Source organism: Hyperolius riggenbachi, chromosome 11, assembly GCF_040937935.1.
Source record: "Hyperolius riggenbachi isolate aHypRig1 chromosome 11, aHypRig1.pri, whole genome shotgun sequence".
In the NCBI taxonomy this organism is placed as follows: domain Eukaryota; kingdom Metazoa; phylum Chordata; class Amphibia; order Anura; family Hyperoliidae; genus Hyperolius; species Hyperolius riggenbachi.
In genome coordinates, this window is record NC_090656.1 from 106,342,754 (window position 1) to 106,368,939 (window position 26,186).

At 41.3% G+C, this 26,186-nt stretch overlaps 1 protein-coding gene across 7 annotated transcripts in view; it reads right to left on the minus strand.

Moving 5' to 3' along the window:
- Window positions 1-26,186, minus strand: part of VWCE (von Willebrand factor C and EGF domains) — a 448,320-nt gene that overhangs the window by 233,667 nt on the left and 188,467 nt on the right. For 6 of the 7 annotated variants that reach the window (XM_068260102.1, XM_068260103.1, XM_068260099.1 and 3 more), the window contains exons 27-30: window positions 23,496-23,578; window positions 20,928-21,032; window positions 15,239-15,368; window positions 6,093-6,271 (exon numbers count right to left, since the gene is read on the minus strand). In XM_068260102.1, the coding sequence (XP_068116203.1) occupies window positions 6,186-6,271; window positions 15,239-15,368; window positions 20,928-21,032; window positions 23,496-23,578 (404 nt within the window). In that variant the 3' untranslated portion in view covers window positions 6,093-6,185. Of the gene's footprint in view, window positions 1-6,092; window positions 6,272-15,238; window positions 15,369-20,927; window positions 21,033-22,319; window positions 22,453-23,495; window positions 23,579-26,186 lie in introns of those variants that run through there. The other variant, XM_068260104.1, reaches the window with a different exon arrangement.

The following is a 26,186-nucleotide window of genomic DNA, read 5'->3' on the forward strand; positions in this document are numbered from 1 at the left end:
TGGCAATTACTAAATGATTAGTGGACTAGTGGTAGTACAATTGCAGTAGCACATAGACACCTGCAGTGAGACCTTTTTGTGCTGAAGGACTATTTGAATATATTAAGCTTTTAACTTTTATGGTGGATATGACTACACCTATTTTACTAACCTTTAGCAATCCTTACAGTACTTGATCTGACATTACATGTGTAGGTTGCAAAATGTTCGCACCTAACAGCGGACAACCTTTTATAGAATCCATCCCAAGTCTGCTAGATGATAAAGGCGGGCTAGCCACGCACTGTTTTGCTACACATCTTTCTGACTACTGTACAATACACAATGGGCCATATTCTATTCTAGGAGATATGTGGCTTGCAGATGCGAGCTACATATCACCTTGCCATCGTGCAAGGATTACCGGCAAATCCTATTGCCAATTTCCTTTGAACAATGGCCGATCGCTAGGGAGCATTACTCAGGTGAAAGCCTGAGCAATGCTCCCTTTTACTGGGGAGCGAGGCTTTATCCTGTGGTGCTGTCCACCCGCCGAACATCCTCCACCATCTTCTGCCACCGCATCTGGAGGTCTCCTTTAATAATCACCGCTAATCACACGCCGCATCTCACCGCAAGTCCCGTTGTGTAATTACAGTGTATGAGTCACTGAAATTACTCTGCATCGGAACCCCAGCAAAACATCTTTGAAGCTCCCGCCGGGGCTCCCCATTGGTCCAGTGGCTGGACCATTTTCATTGGCTCAGACAATGGACCAATGGGAAGCCCCAACGGAAGATTCCAAGATGCTTTGACGGGTCTCCGATGCAGAGTAACTACAGTGACTCATACACTGTAATTACATGACTGGACTGGTGGCGAAATGCGGCGGGTGATTAGCAGCGGTTTGTAAATTTCTCGGGCATGGCGGCGCAGCTACGCAGAGGACTACGCAGGCGGCAACCCGACAGGGGGTCTCCTTATTAAAGGAGACCCCCAGATGCAGCGGGGACAATGTGCGTTAGCTGGTTTAGACCTACCCTTTGCAGGTCTAGGCTAATGCTCATGTCTGCCGGGAAGCATGGCTTCTGGGAGGTATGAAGTTGGCAATTGGATAAAGTGTAAGGGACTCACTGGGCAATTATATCATCCAAGCGAGTTCTTTTATGCCCAGGGGAGGGGGGTGTGTTAAATAAAATCGGATTGGGCGATGCTCCCCTCGTCTAAATTAAGAACTCGACAGCGCTTAGTGCTGGCAAGTTCAGCAATAGGATATGGACAAAACAATCCTTCATGAAGCTGACAAAGCATACAGTCTGGCTCGACGTCAGGAGCATAACATGAGCATATATGGTTTTGTTTAGGCAACAATACAAGTTAGTTTCGGGCAAGATGTGCCCTTCATCAGACCATTGTTTTTAAAAGATTCTAAAACCAAAACAGACAAAGCAAATAATAAAATTCAGTATTAAAAAGGAGCTAAAGATGTCCCGAAGCCAAAAGTGAAATATTAGAACCATGAAATCATAAATAGTGAAAAGAATTGGTATAATGCACAGAAACCCTCATCAATTCTAGGGCTTCACTTTTAACCAATATAGAGAAAACATGCACAATAGAGAAGATATTACATCGTTAAGGGAGAGAGTGTCCTCTAGAGGCCCCCACACTCTAAAAAGAGATAGATCCCACGCAAAAGTGTGCAATTTAGATATACAGTAGCAGCATATCACCTTACAAAGTACGACCAAGTGCATAAAGAAAGCGATGCAGAGAAGATGGAAAAATGACCCATAGAAACCTCATAAGCCAAGTCAATAGAAAAACCAAATATATAATATGAAATACTTATAAGGGAGCATCTGAACCAACCAGATGCATTCACACCTAGTAACAAAAAATAATAAGAGAGGTGCTGTAAATACTTGGCAACAGATATGGCCACAGCCCTGCATAAAGAAATCTAAACATACCAACTGCTGACATACATCAGAGATAAAGGAGTAGTACAACGTAGAGACAATCTCAAGACTCCTAGTTGTGTATATCTCTATGGTAAGCAGTACTAAATGATTTAGAGCACTACATACAGGTCAGTTGTATTCATTAGTTTCATGCTTTGGAGCCATATATCTCTCTATATATAACCATTATCTATAAAGTTCATTGGGGATCATAATCTATATTCATTCCCATTGAAACTAGTGTCTGAAGGAATCTGATCCAATAGGCCTCTTTATGGAGGAAAATAGCATCTCTATAACCACCTCTTTTTAGTGTATCAATAATATCTAAAATACAGAAACGTAATTGATTAGAGCTAACAGGGAATCTTTATCGGATGTCACCCTGCCATGTTGAATAGCAACACTTATTCTCAGTCTGTTTTCCACAATACATTCTTTTACTGCTCAAATTGTCTACCCTACATGCATCTTACCACAAGGGCATTTGAGTCCATAAACAATGTATGCTGTATCACATGTAGTGTAATGTCTAAACTTGATTCATTGATGCTCTTCTCCTTAAGAACCAATTTGCAACAAGAACAGTGCAAACCAGTGATGAGCAAAAATGCAAAATTTCTTTTCGCCGAATTTACGCCCAAAAAAGCAGTAATTTCGTTTCGACAGGTGAATTTTCGATCAAATATTTTCGTGTTAATTTTCACCTAATGCCCGTAATTTTGCGTTAAATTCGTAGTTCATCGCGTACGTATTTCCGCGTAGTCGTAGTACCGCTATGCGAAGCTTCGCCCGCTACGCGTAGTATATAATTCCGCATTGGAAGGTGGAATGTACGCATGTATTAGCGGATTATTGCGTACATTTTTCCGCATAAGGACATAAGCGTCCGCATACAGCGAAGTTTATTCAATTTTCGATGCTGGTCAAAAACGCGAATATTTCTGAAAATTTTCACGAAAATTTGCTGAATTCGAAAAAGGATTTTCGATGCGAAAATGACTTGGGCGAACATTCTCAAGCAACACTGGTGCAAACAAGGGAAAGAACATTTTTCGAGGTGGTGCAACTGTCTCTGTAAATTCATTTTAGCAGAGGCAGTGTCTGCTATGGTTCCTTATAGGGTGCGCCCTTTTGTATGCCATTATGGTAAGAATTCTGAAAGAAGGAATATTGGTGCTAATAGAACGTGGAATAAACCAATGCCTCGTAATAACCAAGGCAATCCTCGATGACAATGTGTTATAAGAGGTTGCCAAAAATAGGCGGTTTTTCCTATCAGTACTCCTCCTGAGTTCCAATAGATTTTTCTGGTCAAAACCTAGGACTTATGAGGTTTCAATGGGATCATGTTTGCCATCTTCTCTGCATGGCTTTCTTTTTGCAAGAAAGAGTGTTGGAGGCTGGCACTTCCAAAAATAGAAAAAAGCTCTTTATTGAAGCATTAAAAACAGTGGTAACACAGCGACAGCCCGCTGTTTCAGGTATTAGCCTTTCTTCAAGCCGTTTTAACCACATGGTTTCAGTCTTACTTTGTAAGGTGATATGCTGCTACTTTATATCTCAATTGCACACTTTTGCATAGGATTTGTCTATTTTTAGAGTGTGGGGGCTCATTTTTGTAGATTCTAGTGGACACTCTCTCCCTTAACGATATAATATTTTCTCATTTGTGCACGTTTTCTCCATATCGGTTAAAAAGTGAAGCCCTAGAATTAATGAGAAATAGCAGAAGAAGAATTGCACACTATTCCTGAGGTGCAGGACCAGATATGCAATACAAACAATCCAAGGGGTCCGCACACTCAAATATAAACAGTTCCTTGCTCATTCAGCAATTGTTACAATGATCCATTCACATACAGTAACCAACAAATAATTTTGGGGCCCCTCAAAACGATTCGTTGGTTATGTGAATGGATCATTGTCAGGAACAAGGAACTGTTTATATTTGAGTGTGCGGACCCTTTGGATTGCTAGAAGTGATGAGGGTTTCTGTGCATTATACCAATTATTTTCACTATTTCTGATTTCCTGGTTCTAATTTGGCATTCTTGACTTTGGGACATCTTTTGTTTCTTTTTGATACTTAATATTAATATTAGCTTTGTCTGTTTTGTTTTTAGAATCTTTTAAATGCAATGGCCGGATGGAGGGCACATCTTACCCGAAACAAACTTGTATCATTGCCTAAACAATGTATGCTCAGGTTATGCTCCTAATGTCAAGCCAGACTATATGCTTTGTCAGCTTCATGAAGGATTGTCTTGTCCTGTATATGGTCTCTGATGCAGTCTTCAATCATGAAGATTGAACTCTTGGAAGACATTTAGTATAAAAAGGAATATTTTTGTGCCAATAAAACTTGTAGCTGCAACATTTTATCATGGTGTCTTGAAGTATCCAATATCCTCATAAAACATATTAAGTATTGAAATTGGGTGTAGTGGACTACCCTTTAAAGGTTTAAATGTTTTTTGCACTTCCATTTGAAAGGACCATTCCCGAATATACTGTATATATAACATACTGTACAATACACAACAGACTAGCACCTATATTGCAACAGCATGCACCTTTCCATTTATGGCCTTGCAAGTCTATAATGCCTATTAGCTTCTTGGATTCCTATAAATGAACATGCCATAGCTGCTGCTAATCAAGAGGTGGTACCTACTGCTAGAAATTATGCTTTATTTACTACTTGGGATAGAGGACAGAAAAGCTGCCTGGTATACCTAACAAATAGCACATGCTGCATCACATGAGTTTGTCCTACAAGTGTTGTGCACCTCAGAGCAGGACTCAGATCAAGCTATAATGGGCCAGATCCAATTCACTGTTTTTCCAAGTTTTCTCCTACCTAGGTGATATATTTACATCTTATCAATAAAATGTGTTTTAAGCCAGCAGCAAGCAAGAAAATACTTTTAATTTTGACAGTACTTTTTTCACTTAGTTTTGGTACTTGAGAGAGTGTTGAAAAAGTATTTTAAACTGAATATGAAAAAATATCTCCTAGGAGAAATTTAGGAGAAAAAGTGTTACTAGTTCCTTCATTGAGAAGTGAACTCAAAAATAAATTATAGTGAAAGAGAATCAAAAGGAATGTGAGACCTTCAAAATATTACTGCTTGCCATGTGTAAAATCCAATAACCTTGTTTAAGGAGCACTGATGATTTGGAAATATCGAAAGAAACCAGCTTCCATATCAGATGGATTTCGACTAGTTGCTATGGACTACAGCAGCTGTGCCCAACCTAAGGCCCGCGGGCCATTCGTGGCCCACAAAGCCGACTTTTGTGGCCCACGGAAGTGTCCTTAGGTTGAGGATTGTGTCATACTATGTCAGGTTTACACAGCGTACTCGTGTTCTCTGCAGTAGCGCTGTGCTAGTTAGAGAACCTCGTCCATTGGTTGCTGCAGGAACCCCCCTCCAATAGGAATCAGCCTTATTTCTATTGGAGGGAGGTTCCTGCAGTAACTAATGGGCGAGAGTCTATAACTATTACAGTGCTACTGCAAAGAAACTGAGAACGCTGTGTAAAACCTATAACACAATCCTCGATCCTCTTCCTCAGTACGGATTCTTGCTTAGGCTGTCCTCACGTGCTCCGGCTATCCTCTCCTAGATGCTTTGCCACTGCTCCGGCCTCTCATCTCAGGAGACAGTGTGAAATCACACCCTACCAGCCAGTTAAGCTGTAAAAAACCTTTGCTCCACGCTGACCTTCACCCACGGCTAGGTCACGGCAACTAATTGAGATCCCAGCTTCTGCTGAATAGTAGGCCTTAACTCCCCGCAGCTCACACAGCACTTGTGCTGGGCGGGGTGATCACACAGAAAGCTTCTGCACATACACCCAGGTACCCCAGAAAATGGGCATCAAATGCTGAGTACAACAATTCTTGGTTTGCCATGATCTTTCCTTTTCCAGCACCATGTTAACCTTTACTCGACAAATGTTAAAGATTTATATTTAAATTTTGTATGTATGTGTTCTGGCCCACAAAATGTATCTTGATATGAAGTGCGGCCCTCGGGCACAAAAAGATTGGGCACCACTGGACTACAGCAATATGTATTTTCTGCTAAGCATTAATAAATAAAGCCAATATCACATAATTTCTGTAGAATTCCTGCTTACCATGTGAGTGCTGAGGAGGCCTCAAGAAGCTGGCATTAGAAGATGGTAACAGTTCTGGTATCTTCCCTCCTGGAGATCTGGATCTTGATATCTTCAAGGACTGAACTGCTCATCCCAAACGTTCAATGCCCCTTCAATAGTCAGGGGAACCCGGTTAAGTTGCTTCTTTGTATTTTTCTCTGAAAATAAAAAATGAAAATTGAAAACGCAACATAGAGTTTTTATGTGCTAATGCAACTCCTTGCAGGATAAAACTGCTCCAGCTCTTAATATAACAATAACATACCCTCATGCCATACATGGTAGAAAAGCGGAGTTCCTAACATAATTTTATGTTTTTTGTTTTTTTTAAATGGCGTAATTTTTTTTTTATTTAATAAATGTAAAATGTAGTGTAAAAAGTGTTTGTTTTTTATTTTCACATAAAGATTTTTTTTGACCACTAGATGTCCTCATACTCTTGCGATCAAATAGCAGCGACGGCGTGGGGGGACATTTCAAAACATGCGTCGGTCCGTTAACAGGGACCAACAGGACGTTTTACAACAGCAGGTGGGTGGGTAGTGGTAAAGAAAACCTGAACGGAGACAAAAAAGAAGAGTTATATAATCACCTAACAAGAGGGAATACTCCGGATCCCACAAAAGCTCCTTGGTCCTCTCTGTGTTCCCTTTTTCCACTGTCAGGTGCCCACTCCCAGTTGAAGTAATCCAATTAGGTAGTTGAAATAAGCCTTCAGGGCTCTTCAGTGAGATTTGCAATTACTCGTATCCCTATGTTTTTCTGAAGACAAGCAGATCCGTACAGCACACTCGCATTACAGCAGGACAGATCCACTTGTCTTCAGAAGTACTTAGAAACTTCCCACGCTTACCTAATGCTTATCTCGACTACTTAGTCCCTAAGGCTTATTCGACTACTTAGCCGGATTACTTTAATGGGGGGCCTGGTGGTGTAATGAGGGAATCGTGAAGGTTCTGTGGAATCCAGGACCCTTTTCTCTTCTCAGGCGAATATGTAGCTGTTATTTTTATCTCAGTTCAGCTTTCCTTTAAATTTTCAACAGGTGTCCAGTGAGGATTTATGATCAATCTTCCTAGCTTCCAGACCTCTATGCACAGCACATAAGTGCACAAAAGACTTCCTCCTCCACCCCAAAGAGTATGAACTTTCTGGACTTTGGTGTAAGTGAGCCCTCCTAAGTGTTTGGCAAGACAGATATGAGGGAGGTAGACAAGAATAGGGAATAGGGCTAGGTTTATAAAACCTAGTGTCTATCAATGTCTATCAATTTAGTGTTAGGTGATTATTCATCAAAACAGCATGGAATAGTTGAGTTAGGAACTACCTAATTGAAACGCTGCACTTCCACCTTCACAGTTAGAAGTCTGGAGGATTTAGAACAATCTGCAGCGCAATGGTGAGAGTTAGCTACTGCCATCATGATCTCACGCCTGTCTTTTATATTGTGTAGAACACATCTCATTGTAGTAATGTCTCTACCAAAATCTAGGGCCAGTTCAGAAAAAGTCGACCTGCCAGCATCACGTTTTTGGGATGTAGTGGGAAGAAAACGAACACTTGGAGTACATGCAATATAATGTACAACAGGAACACCAGTCAAACCACTGAACCAGTGCCATGGAGCGGATCAATGGCTGCTGGACCAGAAACTCCAACGCAAGACAAAAAAAAACCTGTTCCCTCAACTGGTAAAAAACTTCTTTACATCTATGACTAAAGATAGTGTTGGGCGAACAGTGTTCGCCACTGTTCGGGTTCTGCAGAACATCACCCTGTTCGGGTGATGTTCGAGTTCGGCCGAACACCTGATGGTGTTCGGCCGAACACCTGATGGTGTTCGGCCTTTTAAGTTCGGGTTCGCCCCGAACTACTAATTGGTCGCCGAACAGGGCCGAACAGGGCCCCTGTTCGGCCGAACAGGGCCCTGTTCGGCCGAATACTGCCCCCCTATGGGGTCGCAGGCATAAGGGGGGAGCATGCCCCGATCGCGGGGGGGGTCGGAAATTTCCCCCACCCCCTCCGCTAGCGCTCCCCCCTCTGCCCGCTTCCCCATACAAAAGTTTCAGGAAGTACCGGTCCGGTGGTAGTGGGTGGCTGGCAGTGGGCGGCACTGTGAAGTGAGTGACTGAGGAGGAGGAGTCCGGAGAGTGACGCGTTGAGGGAGGCCGGGCAGCGGGCGGTTCAGCAGTAGTACCGTACTACTGCTGAACCGCCCGCTGCCCGGCCTCCCTCAACGCGTCACTCTCCGGACTCCTCCTCCTCAGTGCCGCCCACTGCCAGCCACCCACTACCACCGGACCGGTACTTCCTGAAACTTTTGTATGGGGAAGCGGGCAGAGGGGGGAGCGCTAGCGGAGGGGGTGGGGGGAATTTCCGACCCCCCCCGCGATCGGGGCATGCTCCCCCTTTATGCCTGCGACCCCATAGGGCCCCCAAAAGCGGGATGTTCGGGGCGTTCGGGGTTCGGCCCGAACATGCCGAACATTGCGGCCATGTTCGGCAAACTTTCCCGAACCCGAACATCCAGGTGTTCGCCCAACACTAACTAAAGATAGATTAAATTGCACCTGTGTTTGTACCCAATTGTCAATAAAGGAAGACATTTTTACCCATTGAGCAGTTTGTTTTCTTGTCTTACGTTGGAGAACATGCAGATACTGTCCTGGAGCAATAGCACAGCAAGAAAACAGTGCAAACCACTCAGCCACCATGGCACTGATGACTTCCTTTTAAAAATTATGACTTGCCTAGTTGCTGTGCTGATCATCGTTTTCTAATACGTTTTGAATTTCTGACCTAGGACAAGCATGCAGAAGTGTTCTGATACCACTTAAGCCTTGTACATCTGTCCAACAAGTGCATGACCAACAGGATGACATAACCAACCACATGACAACACGTTGACATGACCTGTATGTCCAAACCAAGTACAAGTCGTTCAAATGACTTATACATATGCGGCCAACTGCATGTTATCAGCACAACAGTCATGTGAGTAGATCCGATGGATGGATCGAGCAAACTGCCTGTTATCAGTTGGTTGTCTAGTCGTTTGCGCACAGACATGCCTTATTGTCGTCCCTCGGACTAAAGTCTGATGACAATCAGGCAGTTTGGTTGAGTGTGTGTATGAGCCTTTAGGCATCACTAGCTGCATGATAGTCCCAGTTGTATGCTTGAGAAACTACTGAAAATGAGCAGTACAATCATGCATTTGCATTTTTTATATTTTTAGCGAAAAACATGGCATTCTCATATTTATTTCACTTTAGTTTTCACCTAAGATAGGTAACATAAAATAGAGGGAGAAGAAGCTGGATATGCCTTACTTTCCAAAGATTGGGAATTTAGAATTGTAGTGGCAGCGTGATCAAGGTGATATGACGTGATATGACGTGTGTGTACACAGGTGGCATCCGGCCATGGGAAATAAAAAATAAGAATTTTGTATGATATCAGATGGTCAGCTGGGGGAAGGGGTAATTTAAGCACTTCTCATATGAATATTTAATAATAATAATATTATGTAATAGTATTTGTACAGCGCCTTTCTCCTGTTGGACTCAGAGCTTGATAGTGTTGAAACTCCACATTTAATTTAGTTTTGCATAATGCTGGTTAATTATAGACTAAGGATACAAAACTGAAAGATGTTAATTTTAGTTACTTCCTAAATATGCTAACCTTGCCTTTTTTAAGCAGAAGGCATTTGCAGTTATATACATAAGCAAGGAAGATCTCCCATAATGCATCACCGTTGAATATGCAAATCATCCCTCTGTGCCCTGAAAGCCAGACACACAACCAGGACCATGAATTCCAGACACACAACCAGGACCATGGATAACTATTGCTCTATGGGGTAGGGCTTGGGTAGTGTAACAGAGTACTCAGCTTGTGGTGACTCAGTCAGAACCACAATAATATTATAAGTTGACACCTTAATGCTGGGAATACACGGTTCGCTTTTTAGCTGATTAGATGGTTCGATAGATAATTTCCGACATGTCCGATCTCCCTTTCGATCCTTTTGCCACTCGATTTCTGATAGAAGTGAATGGAAAAAGATAAAAAAAAAAAGACGAGGGGAAGATAATAGAATCGACTGCAGAATCGAGCGGCAAAAACGATCAAGAGCAGAAACACACGGCAGAAACGAACCGTGTATTCCCAGCATTAGGTTGTGAGACTTCAATAGCTTCAAGTTAATCAAACACTAAAATGTACATAACATATTAGGACATTAGCTTAGTGGTTCTACTTTATCACTACTTGAAATGCAGCTGATAAGAAGAACAAAAAACTTGGCAATGGCTGCACTCACACAAGATATAATTGGGTCCTGGCAAGGTCTAATCAACAAAAGCCAAAGACATCTTCAAAATAGCCATTAACTGTTTGTGAACCAAGGACTAATCCAGGACTATGACTATGCAGTGTGTTTGTGACAAAGTAACCTATGTGCAAATAACTTTCTCCTGAGTTTTCTCCTAGGTGATATCTTCACACTTTGTCATAGAATCTTTTTTAAACCACCAGCAAGCAAGAAAATACTCCAAATAATTTTGATGGTACTTTTTCACCAACTTTTAGGTACTTTTTCAGTTGTAAAATAGAGAATCTGTACTCTACAATTCTTACAATAAAAAGCATACCATTCTATTCATTATGTTCTCCTGAGCCCCTCTGTGCTGTTTCTGCCACGCTCTGCTGCAAACCTGGCTTGTAATTACCAGTTTTAGGCAGTGTTTACAAACAAGACATGGCTGCTAAAAGCTTGTGATAGGCTCAAGTAAGCAGAGTGTGTGAGTCACACAGAGCTTGCAGGGGGCCTGGAGAGGGTGTGTATAGCTCCTATCCAATCACAAGCAGCACAGCACATTCCAGCCATACGGCCTGAGCCCGACAGACCCAACAGAGGAGAGAAGATTAGATCATATAACAGAGATAACACAGTCACTGTGCAAGTAGGAAAGGCTGTGGTAAGCCAGACCACATTAGAACAGGCATAGGAACTTATATGATAGAAGAAATAAGGATGACATTTTTGTTAGAGTCTCTTTAAAAGTTATTTTAAAGAGAACATGACAAATTATCTCATAAGAGATAACTCAGGAGAAAAAGTGAATTGCATATAGGCCAGTTCCTCTATGATGTGTTCCCATTCTGTTTCCTTTAGTGTAAAAGCTCTAACTAAAAATACTTCAAACAGAAATTAGTTCACCAAGCTATTTAGCTGCCACATACTGTATACTTATATTTTTTCTTTTTAATTTGGAGTCATTTGAACAGCGTAGAGGTAAAACAGAAACTTGTATACCTTTCAACAATTTTCTGTTGCAGAGGGTCCTTTTTTGTAACTGTAAAGCAGCCACATTTGTTACTTCGCCTCCATACACAAGATCTAGATAACTGTGACATAACAGGGTAGCCAAAAAGGTAAGAACATTACTCTTACAAATGTGTGCCATGCTTCTGTGGAATTTACCCACTGGTTGGTTCACTTATTTTCAGAAGCGTCAGACATTCCCGAGTTGCATGTGTTACAGAAGTACATTAATTTGTGTAATTAATTCAACTTGTGTTTGGTTCTTAGCTTAGGCCTCTTGCACACTGCAAGCGATTTCGATTCAGATTCCCCTTTTTAATCAGTTTTTACATCTGAATCCGATTTGCAGTTTGCTCCCTGCACACTGCAAATCGGAATCTGAATTGGATGTAAAAACCGATTAAAAAGCGGAATCTGAATCAGAATCGTGTGCAGTGTGCAAGAGGCACAGATACACTTTATACATTATAACTAGCTGGACATTACAGTTCTTTTTGTTGATGAATGCTGGCTGCTGTACACTTTGATTAGTAAGACGGTGAAGCCCTCTAGCGTCAGTTGTGGGTACTGCAGATGAGTGTGGCGTAATTGTTTATGGCCAGAGGAATGTCAGGACCTGTCATGCACAGACAACTTTTTTTGTAAACAAAAGTAAAGTTTTTTGAAACACACAGCTAGGCAAGGACAATTACATACATAAGTGCACGTTTCTACATTGAAAGATTGGTCAAGAAACTGACAAAGGTAAATGAGGTCATCTCAATCAAACCTGTATATTAGGTAGAAGGTTGCTAAGCAGTGAGAACATGTTGTCATTCATTGAATATTGACATTGTGTATGTTGAGGAAATGCTTAGCGAGGTATTGGCATTGCAGAGTGCAATCACACACAATATTAGGTTGCAAAAACTGAGACAGTGTCTCCAGGGAACTCATCTCAACAGACCAGTGATATACATTACGTCTGTTTATCACAGATTACTGTTAGTTATCTCGGACGTTTTTTCCATCTGTCCCATATTAAATGGAATGTCTTTATAGCTCCTCTATGCACATACACAGGGGCGCAAGTAAGGGGGCGCAGCAGGGGGGTTTAGAGGTGTGTGTGGGGGGGCTACTAACCTTTCCTTTCTCTCATAATCCATATCAGGTGTTTTTGTGGCTACACATGTTAATCAGTGTGAAGATCCTGATGGCCACACTTGGTTTGTGACCCTTACAAGATCGGCCCCCAGGCTGTGAGGGTCACCAAGAGGAGGCAAAGTAATTCTTATGAACATTGAAGGGTCCCATCTAAGTTTAGCTGGGGGGCCCCATGATTTGTAGTTACGCCCCTGCACATACAATAACTTTGTAAAGTAAAGAGTTGCCACTTTTTACCGGTGGGACCCGATGCAGAATTTGAACTTGGGCCCCCTACATTAAATAATGTGCCCCCCTCCCTCTCACTCCAGTATGGTAGCCAGAAGTGCCCCACTTCCCCCCCCCCCCCCCCCCTGGTATGGTAGCCAACTATAGGAGCCTACAGTATAGGTAGATAGGAATAGGTGTCCCAGTATAGGTAGCCAGGAATAGATGTAACAGTATAGGTAGCCAGAAATAGGGGCCTCAGTATAGGTAGCCAGAAATAGGAGCCTACAGTATAGGTAGCCAAAAATAGGGGCCTCAGTATAGGTAGCCAGAAATAGGGGCCTCAGTATAGGTAGCCAGAAATAGGAGCCTACAGTATAGGTAGCCAAAAATAGGGTCCTCAGTATAGGTAGCCAGAAATAGGGGCCTCAGTATAGGTAGCCAGAAATAGGGGCCTCAGTATAGGTAGCCAGAAATAGGGGCCTCAGTATAGGTAGCCAGAAATAGGGGCCTCAGTATAGGTAGCCAGAAATAGGGGCCTCATTATAGGTAGCCAGAAATAGGTGTAACAGTATAGGTAGCCAGGAATATGTGCCTCAGTATAGGTAGCCAGGCATAGGTGCCCTCAGTGTAGGTAGCCAGGCATAGGTGCCCTCAGTTTAGGTAGCCAGGAACAGGTGCCTACAGTATAGTATCCAGGAATAGGTTCTCCAGTATAGGTAGCCAGACGGAAGGGGGGATGCAGCAGCCAGCGCACGAGCAGCAGCTGAGAGGGTCATCAGTTACTTACATTGCCAGGATTCACACGCTGTATGTACTTACTTATTCCTGTTCTTGCATTCCATCTCACAGTAACAGCACTCCCTAGGGGGCACTGTTACTGTGAGATGGAACGCAGGACAGGAAGAAGTTAGTAGTACATGCGTCGCTGGATCTTGGCAATGTGAGTATTTGATGACCAGCATATGGTTGGTGGGGAGGGCTCAGGCCTTCTGCATGCTACCTCTTGTCTTCCCATAAACAACACTTCACTCAAAAATTATTTGAGGAGCTTCCAACCTTTTAGGCCCCGTTCACACTTGCGGTTTTGTCAAAACCGCACCGGATGTCCGGACCGCACCGGAGCCGGACCGGACCTGATCCGTACGGTTCCTATCCGGATCCGGTCCGGATCCGGTCCGTTTGCATCCGGTTTCCATGCGGTGTGAACACGGTTGCGGTCCGGATCCGGTTTCTTAAGGAGATAACATCCTGTAAATACCTGGGGTCTGGGAGGTCAGCAGAAGGGTCTGGGGTCATTGTTGGAGACAGGTGGACGTGTGGAGACCATCCGTGGATACAGAGACTGCAGTTGGGACCATGGATCCAGGCATTTTTTACTCGTAAACCTGGGAATTCTCTCCTTCCTGTTGTTGGCCTCCTCGTTATCAGACATCAGACATGTTGCTGCCAAAACGAGCTCCAGCATGAAATCGCTGCTGCCCCACTCTTTGAACGCTGGGCCCATGTGGTCCCCATCCAAAATGCATAGGAAGTGGGGTAGAACGTCCGGTTTTTGTAGCCAGTGTGTTGTGCGCTCTCCGGCTCTCATTGCTTTGTATTGGCCGGATGGTGCAGTCCGGCTCCGCTCCGGATACGGCTGCCGGAGGAGCCGGACCAAAAAATAGCGCATGTTGGAACGGACGCCGGAGTCCGGATCCGGTCCGGATCCGGTCCGGCTCCGGTCCGGCAGAACGGACGCATGTGAACGGACGCATAGGCTTTCATTGCTATTGCCGTGCGTCCGTTCCGTCCGTTCTGCAAGCGGTCCGGCTCCGGCACGGCGATTCCGGACGGCCACCGCTAATGTGAACCGGGCCTTATACTGTACTCACATTGGACAAAAAAACAGTTCTTTAAGCAAACTGTAACAAAGCGAACTCTAACCGAGGTGAATGGTTCCTATGCTAATAAATAGAATCTGTACACATTGCTGTTCATAGTGTTCTCTTTTCTTTTATATTATAGTTGTAATTTAAAGAGAAACTATAACCAAGGATTGGACTTCATCCCAATCAGTAGCTGATACGCTCTTTCACATGAAAAATATTTTCCTTTTCTCAAACAGATCATCACGGGGCTCTGTATGGCTGATATTGTGGTGAAACCCCTCCCACCAGGGTGCTGACTTTACACTGTGGGAGCCTTGTTGCATTGTGGGAAATAACAGTTTCAAATTGCTAAAAATGCATCATCTCTTTCTACAGACATCACCTGCCAGCAGTAAAGTTGTCGCCATGTGATAAATGTCAGAATGTAAATCAGGGATAGGAAAGATTTTACAATAAGCAAACACTGACTACATCATTTGAAAATAATTATTGTAAAAGTTAAGCACTTTTTTCATTACGTTATTTTCACTGCAGTTCCTCTTTAACATTTGTTTACGTTATGATTTGTATACCTGTACTGGATTCAGAGCTCTGTGATGTGCCTTCTGTGTTGCAGCCAGGTGTAGAGGAGCAGGATCGACAATGAAGAAAGACATTCTCACATTTGCAAAACGCCCGGCCTTCACCTTGTTCTGAGTAAATCTGCAAAGCAATCATTCATTGTTAAACCAGACTATGAAACTAGTGAGAATTGAAAATTCTTTTGGGGGTAAAGTCATTATAAGGAACACTATTGCAAAAAATGTCGAATCCATGTGTAACCACAAATGTTTGGTTATGTACATCATATATGTGTATACATATGCACTATAAATTCACACACACACACACACACACGCACGCGTGTATCAAAAAAGGGAGCCTGGAAAAAAGGGCGCGGGATACAGCCGAAATTATAGGTTGTAATATAAAACAATAATTTTCGATTATAGCTTGTAAACGAAAATGTAGTGATAAATAGGTTAAATAAACGGAAATTATACCGTCTATAACAACAAACGAATTCTGAAATGAAACGTCAAATAGCGTCTATATCGAAAAAAATATATTTACACTTGTATTAAGCATAGTAATACAATGGTAGATTTTGCAGATATTTTACTGTAGGCTCACATAGATCTCTCCCTATCCCTATTCCTAACCCCTAGACCCCCTCTTTGCTTAAATATACATAATTTAATAAATTGTATATATTACATACAGGATCTTCTCAAAAAATTAGCATATTGTGATAAAGTTCATTTGTTTTCTGTAATGTACTGATAAACATTAGACTTTCATATATTTTAGATTCAAATACACACAACTGAAGTAGTTCAAGCCTTTTATTGTTTTAATATTGATGATTTTGGCATACAGCTCATGAAAACCCAAAATTCCTATCTCAAAAAATTAGCATATTTCATCCGACCAATAAAAGAAAAGTGTTTTTAAAACAAAAAAGTCAACCTTCAAATAATTATGTTCAGTTATGCACTCAATACTTGGTGGGGAATCCTTTTGCAGAAATGACTGCTTCAATGCGGCGTGGCATGGAGGCAATCAGCCTGTGGCACTGCTCAGGTGTTATGGAGGCCCAGGATGCTTCGATAGCTTTAGCTCATCCAGAGTGTTGGGTCTTGCGTCTCTCAACTTTCTCTTCACAATATCCCACAGATTCTCTATGGGATTCAGGTCAGGAGCGTTGGCAGGCCAATTGAGCACAGTAATACCATGGTCAGTAAACCATTTACCAGTGGTTTTGGCACTGTTAGCAGGTGCCAGGTCGTGCTAAAAAATGAAATCTTCATCTCTATAAAGCTTTTCAGCAGATGGAAGCATGAACCCACTTTTGAACCAGAAACAGCGGCAGAAGCGCCTTACCTGGGCTACAGAGAAGCAGCACTGGACTGTTGCTCAGTGGTCCAAAGTACTTTTTTTCCGGATGAAAGCAACTTTTACATGTCATTTGGAAATCAAGGTACTAGAGTCTGGAGGAAGACTGGGGAGAGGGAAATGCCAAAATGCCTGAAGTCCAGTGTCAAGTACCCACAGTCAGTGATGGTCTGGGGTGCCATGTCAGCTGCTGGTGTTGGTCCACTGTGTTTTATCAAGGGCAGGGTCAATGCAGCTAGCTATCAGGAAATTTTGGAGCACTTCATGCTTCCATCTGCTGAAAAGCTTTATGGAGTTGAAGATTTCATTTTTCAGCACAACCTGGCACCTGCTCACAGTGCCAAAACCACTGGTAAATGGTTTACTGACCATGGTATTACTGTGCTCAATTGGCCTGCCAACTCTCCTGACCTGAACCCCATAGAGAATCTGTGGGATATTGTGAAGAGAAAGTTGAGAGACGCAAGACCCAACACTCTGGATGAGCTTAAAGCCACTATCGAAGCATCCTGGGCCTCCATAACACCTGAGCAGTGCCACAGGCTGATTGCCTCCATGCCACGCCGCATTGAAGCAGTCATTTCTGCAAAAGGATTCCCCACCAAGTATTGAGTGCATAACTGAACATAATTATTTGAAGGTTGACTTTTCTTATATTGGTCGGATGAAATATGCTAATTTTTTGAGATAGGAAATTTGGGATTTCATGAGCTGTATGCCAAAATCATCAATATTAAAACAATAAAAGGCTTGAACTACTTCAGTTGTGTGTATTTGAATCTAAAATATATGAAAGTCTAATGTTTATCAGTAAATTACAGAAAATAATGAACTTTATCACAATATGCTCATTTTTTGAGAAGATCCTGTATGTTGTGCTGTAACTATACCAAACCCTACTCTCACACAGAACCATCCCTGTACCTATCCCTAACCCCTAGACCCCCCCTGGTGGTGCCAAACCCTAACCACCCCCCTGGTGGTGCCTAACCCTAACCATACCCCTGGTGGTGCCTAACCCTAACCATCCCCCTGGTGGTGCCAAACCCTTACCATTCCCACTGCACAAACACCCTTACACACATATAAACAATAATATATTTAATCCTTAAAATACTTCACTATAAATAACATGAATAGAATAATTAATATATTTGTAATTGAATAAATAGCCTTAAAATCACTTACACATTAATAATATTATAAATAGAAAAAGGATATATATTAGTAAGTTAATAAAAATATAATTGACACATTATAAGTGTGAAAAACAAAGTTAATACCAAAAGTGATGTACGGTATTTCTAATATAATGAGGTTGAAAACGATATTTAAGCATTATACCGTATGAAAACAAATTTTAAATGACAAAATAAGTGTAAACAAAAATTTACTTGTTACAGTCCTGTAAGCGAATTTTTAAAAACAGAAAATAAGTATAATACAAAGTCAAAACGAACTTGCAAATGATATTTGTTATAAACCTTATTCTGTAAACGAAAACTTTTGTTAACATGATCTCTGTAACCACTATTGTGTAAGCAAATTTTAAATGACAAAATAAGTGTAAACGAAAATTTACTTGTTAGCGTCCTGTAAGCGAAATCTAAAAACGGGAAAATAAGTAAAAGCTCCTATAAGCGAAATTTAAAAACGAAAAATAAGTATAACACAAAGTCAAAACGAACTTGTAAACTATATTTGTTATAAACCTTATTCTGTAAACAAAAACTTTTGTTAAAGAGACACTGAAGCGAAAAAAAAATTATGATATTATGATTTGTATGTATAGTACAGCTAAGAAATAAAACATTAAGATCAGATACATCAGTGTAATTGTTTCCAGTACAGGAAGAGTTGAGAAACTCCAGTTGTTATCTCTATGCAAACAAGCCATTAATCTCTCCGACTAAGTTAGTCGTGGAGAGGGCTGTTATCTGACTTTTATTATCTCAACTGTTCCTGGACTATTTACTTTTCCTCTGCCAGAGGAGAGGTCATTACTTCACAGACTGCTCTGAAAGACTCATTTTGAATGCTGAGTGTTGTGTAATCTGCACATATTGTAGAATAATGCAATGTTAGAAAAAACACTATATACCTGAAAATAAAAGTATGAGAATATTTTCTTTGCTGCTAATCTTCTAGTAATTATTCATAGTACACAACCAATTCATTATATCATATATTTTTTTTCGCTTCAGTGTCTCTTTAACACGATCCCTGTAACCGCTATTTCTCGGGCGCCCTTCTCTCTTGTCGGGCGCCCAAGAGCCGATATTTTGCATTGCAGTCTATGGCGGCGCCCTTTTTGTCCATTAGCCATGTGCGCCCTTTTTTACTGTCTCGACACACACACACGTCAAATGCTATCTGTGGTGGACCACTCCACACTTACAGTGAACAGATTTAATACTTAATAAGTAAGGGCTCTGGCCCACCTCTTCCTGCTATCTGCCAACCAATCAGATAGCACAAATTAGGAAAGATCACGGTAGTCCTCTTAAAACCAGAAAATGCCTTGGTTGCAAAACAGAGTAGCTGTTAAGAAGCAAGCAAGGTTTTAGCAGACCTGAACTCAGAACTTCCTCTCTGCTCTAAAAGATAAGCAACAGCATAATAACCTTTAAAGAAAAACATGTATTTGTTACAGCTGATACAAATCCTGCAATAAATCTGCAGTGTATCTACTTCCTGATTTCATGAAAGCAGCCATATTATTAACATCCTGTATTTACCTATTGGACCTTAAAGAGACTCCGTAACAAAAATTGCATCCTGTTTTTTATCATCCTACAAGTTCAAAAAGCTATTCTAATGTGTTCTGGCTTACTGCAGCAAGTTCTACTATCACCATCTCTGTAATAAATCAACTTATCTCTCTCTTGTCAGACTTGTCAGCCTGTGTCTGGAAGGCTGCCAAGTTCTTCAGTGTTGTGGTTCTGCTATGAACTCCTCCTTCCAGGCCCCTCTGTGCACACTGCCTGTGTGTTATTTAGGATTAGAGCAGCTTCTCTCTTCTCTCTTATCTTTTACAAGCTGGATAAATAGTCCTCTGAGCTGGCTGGGCTTTCACATACTGAAGAATTACAGACAAGGGCAAAGCTGTTTGCAGGAAGAAGCAAGCAGCCTGAAACTTCAGTGCATGAGAACAGGGGGAAAGAAACACACAAATGATCTCTTGAGATTCAAAAGGAAGGCTGTATACAGCCTGCATGTGTATGGATGTATTTTCTATGTGTGGACATACTGTACATCAACCTACTTCCTGTTTTGGTGGCCATTTTGTTTGTTTATAAACAAACTTTTAAAAACTGTTTTTAACCACTTTTAATGCGGCGAGGAGCGGCGAAATTGTGTCAGAGGGTAATAGGAGATGTCCCCTAACGCACTGGTATGTTTACTTTTGTGCGATTTTAACAATACAGATTCTCTTTAACTCTCTGCTGTGGAAGCCAGCTGACACAGCTGTGGGATCAAATTACAACTAGTGATTAGAAACAGATGAAGAGGAATTAGGCTGGCTAAACTCTAAATACATACAGGGTGCATTTCTCTTTGCTTTCCTTCTGTCTTGTGCAAGAGTTCCAAAACCTCAAAATAAATTGCTTGGGTCTATAAATGAATGGGACTATAAATAAAAAACTGACAATCCATACCATTCTATCTTCCCAGTCAACTTATTTAGCCAGCCCATTTTTTTGAACCATCGACTTGCTGCCTCCTAAGAAAGAGCTTTATTGCTATGGTCCGGTCTTTTCTTTCAAATGGTCTCACAAATGTTTTCACACTTATCAATACATTTTTTTTCAACTTCCAGCAAGCAAAAAAGTACTCAAAACAAGTATCCCAAATGAATGTAACATTGATATTATTTTTCATAACTACTTTCACCACTCTTTAGGATTCGTAGATAAGATGAGAAAACATTGTGAGAATGTCATAACATTCCATACATTGGCCAGGAGGGGGAGCATTTCATCTTTCATGAACATTTTGAGCAGCATCACCCACACTACAGCACAATTCAGATTCTGTTTGGGTTGTAATCTCAAGTTACTTTTAACATATTAGGGCCCCTATGCAATTCTCTTTTTCTCCTGAGTTTTCGCCTAGGTTTTTCACAACTTGTCATAAAATGCATTTTAAGCTACTAGCAAGCAAGAAGATAATCAAGGTAAATTTGATAATACATTTTCTCCAACGTGTGAGTACTTCAGCAATTGTAAAATGCTGAAAAGCTAGTTTGAGGAGAAGTGGAAAATTATCACCTAGGAGATAACTCAAGTGAAAAAGTGAATTGCATACGGCCCCAGGAGTCATTACCTGATTGGTTTCCTTAGAGCAGGAATCAGCCAGGAGATGGTAACAACTCTGGCAGCACAATCCATTCGGGAAACGGGTATTTGCCCTACAGTATATTCCAGAGCTCTAAAAACAAAGCAAAATAAATAAATAGCGTAGTGCATCTTTTCAAACATCAGAACAATTCTTTAGTCCCTATAGTAACGCACAGGGCCTTATTTCCTTAAGTTTGGCCATATGGTGAATATGTAAAAGGAGACATTAAACAGTAAATATAATGGGGGGGGGGGGGGGTATTTGGCTAGAAGCTTTTACATATATTGTTGCTGTTTGAATCCCTGTTGGAAAGGTTTGCCTTTATTTCATGTAATTTTGTCTCGGGTAGAGTAATGTAACCTTCAATGAAACCTTAAAGAGTACCAAAGGCAGCATAGGGGAGGCAAATGTGACACAGAGGCATGTTCCCTGCTCAATGCCATGCTGCTCTCTGCGCTGTGCTGGGACTCCCCCTTTCCCTTGCAGGACAGGCACTTCTGTAAAACACCCCCTCTGGCATTAGAAAAGCCCCTTCCTCTGCTCTCAATGGCCCAGTTCTGCTTCTCCACCCATTTTCCACCTCTCACCCACCCCTATGCGCTCTGTGCTCTTGGAGGGAGAGCACAGTGCAAGAAAATGGCTCTACCTGATCCGGCTCACCCCTGGATCAGAGAGAGAATATAGATATATATATATATATATATATATATATATATAGAGAGAGAGAGAGAGAGAGAGAGAGAGAGAGAGAGAGAGAGAGAGAGAGAGAGAGAGAGAGGTGGTTCAGGTTCTCTTTTGAGGACAATTATCACAAATAAGTGTAACATTTAGAAATGAAATGTAAATTGCATTTTTCCTGTGTCGCTGTCACTTACAGTAGGTAGTAAGACTGACAGATCTTTTAGGTTTTGGACTAGTCCATCTCCTCATGAGGGATTGTTAATTATTTCTTTACTTATGAAAGCATTTAATGACTTGCAGTTGCTCAATCTAACTTCCAAATAGTGTGCAAACAGGTAGGGAGGCTGACTGACATCTTTGTATGGATCCTTTTAAAGAAGAGCAGTAATACTGAGAATCCTGAGAAATTGGACTAGTCCAAGATTTGTCAGTTTTTTATTACTTGTAAGTAACAGCAACTTAGGAAAAATATTACATTTTTTTTATTATTTTCACTACATGTTATATGTGTGTATTTTAAATTGTATATATTTTTTTCTAATCGTGGTACCTTAAACTGAACCAGAGTTAAACTGGTGCCAACTAAGGGTAAGGCTAGATTTCATGCAGTCTTACCAACCACTCTGAGGCTTATTGTTAAAAATGAGGCTGCAGAGTACTGTGGTCAGGTCTTTCTGCTTCTGGGTCTCTACTTACGGAAGCTGGCCTGCAGTGGTGGTGGCCACTACTTTCTTTCCACCTAAACATAAGCTAGGCTTTCCATTGCTTCAGAGGCTGACTTGCCATCATTTAAGATGGTGTGTGGAGGCTCGGCATCAAGTCCGCTATCCTAAGAAAGGCAACATCTGAGGTTAGTATCATCTTCAGACCCCTGAACAAGCAAATTTTGGGTGCCGACATAGGCGCTTATTAATTTCAGCAAATACCAATTATAACTGCAAATTTAGAACATTGGCGGTGCCCAAAGAATTGCGGCAGGAGAGTTCTGCTACATTGACTGTGGCAGCAGTGGGGTTGACTAGAATGGCAGCAGTGAAATGACCACAGCAACAGCAGAACAGATGTACAAAGGTGAGAAATGAGAATATGTTGACGGACACACAATGGGGCACAGCGTATCTGCTCAGGATGCGCTGTGAATAACTGTTGTGCAAGCGGCATAGTGGAAACCCAGCCTAATACTTCTAGCCAAGTATTCAGAAAAGGTGCTCTGACTGAAGTTTGCCTGGATTTGCTGCATGCTGCATACTCATTTCAGACGTGTGATTCAGACTCTACTGATGCATGAAAGATCAGCAGCACGCCAGGCAACTGGGATTGTTTAAAAGGAAATAAATATGACAGCCTCCATATGCCTCTCACTGCATGCCCTTTAAAAACCATCATTTTTCAGGAATCATAATAAATGTATTGTTATATGCCAGCAACCAGTGCAACACACCCTTATAAAAGTGACAAAACTGCTCTGGATTCCAATAAATGGATTCCATCATGTCAATATATATTATTATTATTATTATTATTATTTATTGTATTTATAAAGCGCCAACATATTACATAGGCCTTTCAGCACGCCACAATAAAGAGGGAAAATGGAGAAAATCCAGAGTTTTACGTTAAACCAGCCATAGTGGAGCAATGTAAACAGCAGCAAGCATGATTGAATATATTTAATGGAATCTGGAGCTGATTTGTCACATTTATAAGGGCGTGTGCTGCGCTGGTTTCAGTCATAAATAAAGCAGGCTGAGAACATAGACTGAAGATGTGATGTCATTTAGATACTGCATAGGCTTTTGTGTATAAAATTATAGCAGAAAATGGTGCTCAGAGGTATTTGCAATATACGCCTCTTTGCTGGGGAAGTTTTACCAAACATTCACACTGCAGGCAGATGTCCGCATCAGCGATGTAGATGGAGCCATTCGTATGCCTGAGGCCATTTAAAGGGCACTCTGAAGAGAAAAAAAAATAATAAATTGAAGTTGTAGTACGACATTGTTCATGTATAGCAGTGATTTTAAGAGTATTTGACTATATTTTGCATATAAAGCAAACCTGAACAGAAAATGAACTTGCAAGGTATTTGTATGTGTAGTGGCAATAGTATATAGAAGTTACAACCTCCATGCAGTCTTATATTCCTATTTTTAGTCAAGGAACTACATTTAGGCCATCATAGAGTGATGTAAAATACGGTTCACTCAGCTGCCAACAAAAGAAATGATGAACATTTAAACTGTTAAGCATTCTTTTGTTATAATCAGCATTTGGACACCTACATAAAATTAATTTGCTTCCCTCTACTCTTCAGGACAGCCTGTTCTACTGTTATATTTGCATAAAGATATTAGTTTATTTACACTTTCAATGCAAAAAATGAAATAAAAAGTGAACACAGGCAGTTTCTAAATGGGCTTAGTACTACAAGTACCCATATTTATTTCATCAGGTCACATGTCACTTCAGGTACGCTTTAAAGGAAACCTGAAGTGAAAAAAACCTATGATATAATGAATTGTAAGTGTAGTACCGATAACAAATAGAACATTAGCAGTAAAGAAAAGAGTCATATTTCTATTTATATAGCTTTTTTATAACATTGCATCATTCTGTCATCTTTGCAGTTTTACACCACACACTGGGGTTGATTCACTATCACTATAGCTCCCCTTACTGCACGCTTAGTGTGCCTTATCAGAGTAAACATGCCTTATAGAGATGGCTCGAACCTCTGATTTTAGGTTTGCGAACCTTGAAAGCGAACTTTCGCAAAAGTTCAGTTCACATGAACTTTTGCGAACCGCAATAGACTTCAATGGGGAGGCAAACTTTGAAAACTAGAAACATTTATGCTGGCCACAAAAGTGATGGAAAAGATGTTGCAAGGGGTCTAACACCTGGAGGGGGCATGGCGGAGTGGGATACACGGCAAGAGTCGCGGGGAAAAATCCGGATTTGACGCACAGCAGCGTTTTAAGGGCAGAAATCATATTGCATGCTAAATTGGAGGCCTAAAGTGCTTTAAAACATCTGGCATGTGTATACATCAATCAGGGAGTGAAATTAGTGTACTGCTTCACACTGACAGACCAAACTCACTGTGTAACGCACCGCAAACAGGTGTTTGTGTAGTGACAGCCATGCTGGACTGGTGCGCACCATGGCCAGAGTACAGGCGATAGTGGTTTTCAAGCCCATATTGTCGGGCTGAGGTAGCTGAATGACAAAACAACAGTGACTGAGTGTCCAGCTGATCGAATTTGGTCTGTCCACAATGAAGCAACGACCTTATTATCTTGGGTGTGCCCCCCCCCCAAGACACTCATATAGCCGGTGGGCATTGCTTCATTGTGATACGCAAGCACCTTAAAAATTCAGTAATCTGCCTGGAGTCCTAGACCCTGTTAGTTCCGCAATAATGTCATTAGCGATTTAAATAGATACATTTTCCTCTTTGAACATTTAAAATCGATTTTCTCAAAAACTATAAGGTCTTTTTCAACAATTTTTTTTCTTCGTGTTCCCACTGTTCTTCTTAACATTCCCTACACATTTGGTGTTTCTGGCATTTAAAGGGGCTTTGCTATTAACCGCTAAAGTCGGCGGGCGTTTAATTTTCCCACGGTCAGAAGAAGAATATTCAAAATCGATTTTCACAAAAACTATAAGGTCTTTTTGAAAAAAAAAATTCCTCTTGTTCACAATTTTCTTCTTAACATTCCCTGCAAATTTGGTGTTTTTAGTTTTTAAGGGGGCTGTGCTATTAAACGTTAAAGTCAGCAGGCAGACATTTTCCAAAGGGCAGCAAAGCAGGGCTTAAAACGATAAATATCGTTCAGGCAGGACAACAAAAAAAACAAGTTTTAAAACGATAAATTTCGTTCAAAAGGTTTGTACTATTTTAACCTTTAAAACAATAAATATCGTTTTAAACTAATATCGGGCAGAAGGGGCGCCATTATTTAACCGGCGCCATTTTTCACTGGACGCGGCTTTTTCCCTTTTGTACCTAACTGACCCCTCAGTTCTTTGAAGAGTTTTGCCTTTCTCTAGGATGGATAAACCAGAGTTATCTTGGGACAAGGATGTTATTTTTGTCTGTTTTCCAGCAAACTGTGTAATATCTGCCTCAGAGATTTCACGTTTGAAAATGTTTGTACAATCTATTCAAAAAACAATATTGCTTGGCAGAAAAATCACTCCACACAAGCAAGATTATGAGGAGTATGAAAGTTAAGACTATGTCAAATATCCTCCATTATTTAAAGTTGTGACGTTTGGGATTTGGGAACTGTGAAAGTCATGTTTAAATAGATGCCATAAATATCCAATTCATTTCATGCCTGTGGCTGTTTAGACCTTAATTAACTATTTCACATTCCTGGACGTGAAACTCACGTCCAGGAAGCCATGTGCGCTCCTGCGCGTCCACGCGGCCGATCGCGCGCGTGCACGCGCGCGATCGGCCGGCGGTTTGTTAGCCAGTGAATCAGTGAATCGGGCAACGGTGCCCGATCACTGATTCCTCTCCCCCGCAGAAAAAGCGACAGCTTCTCTCGG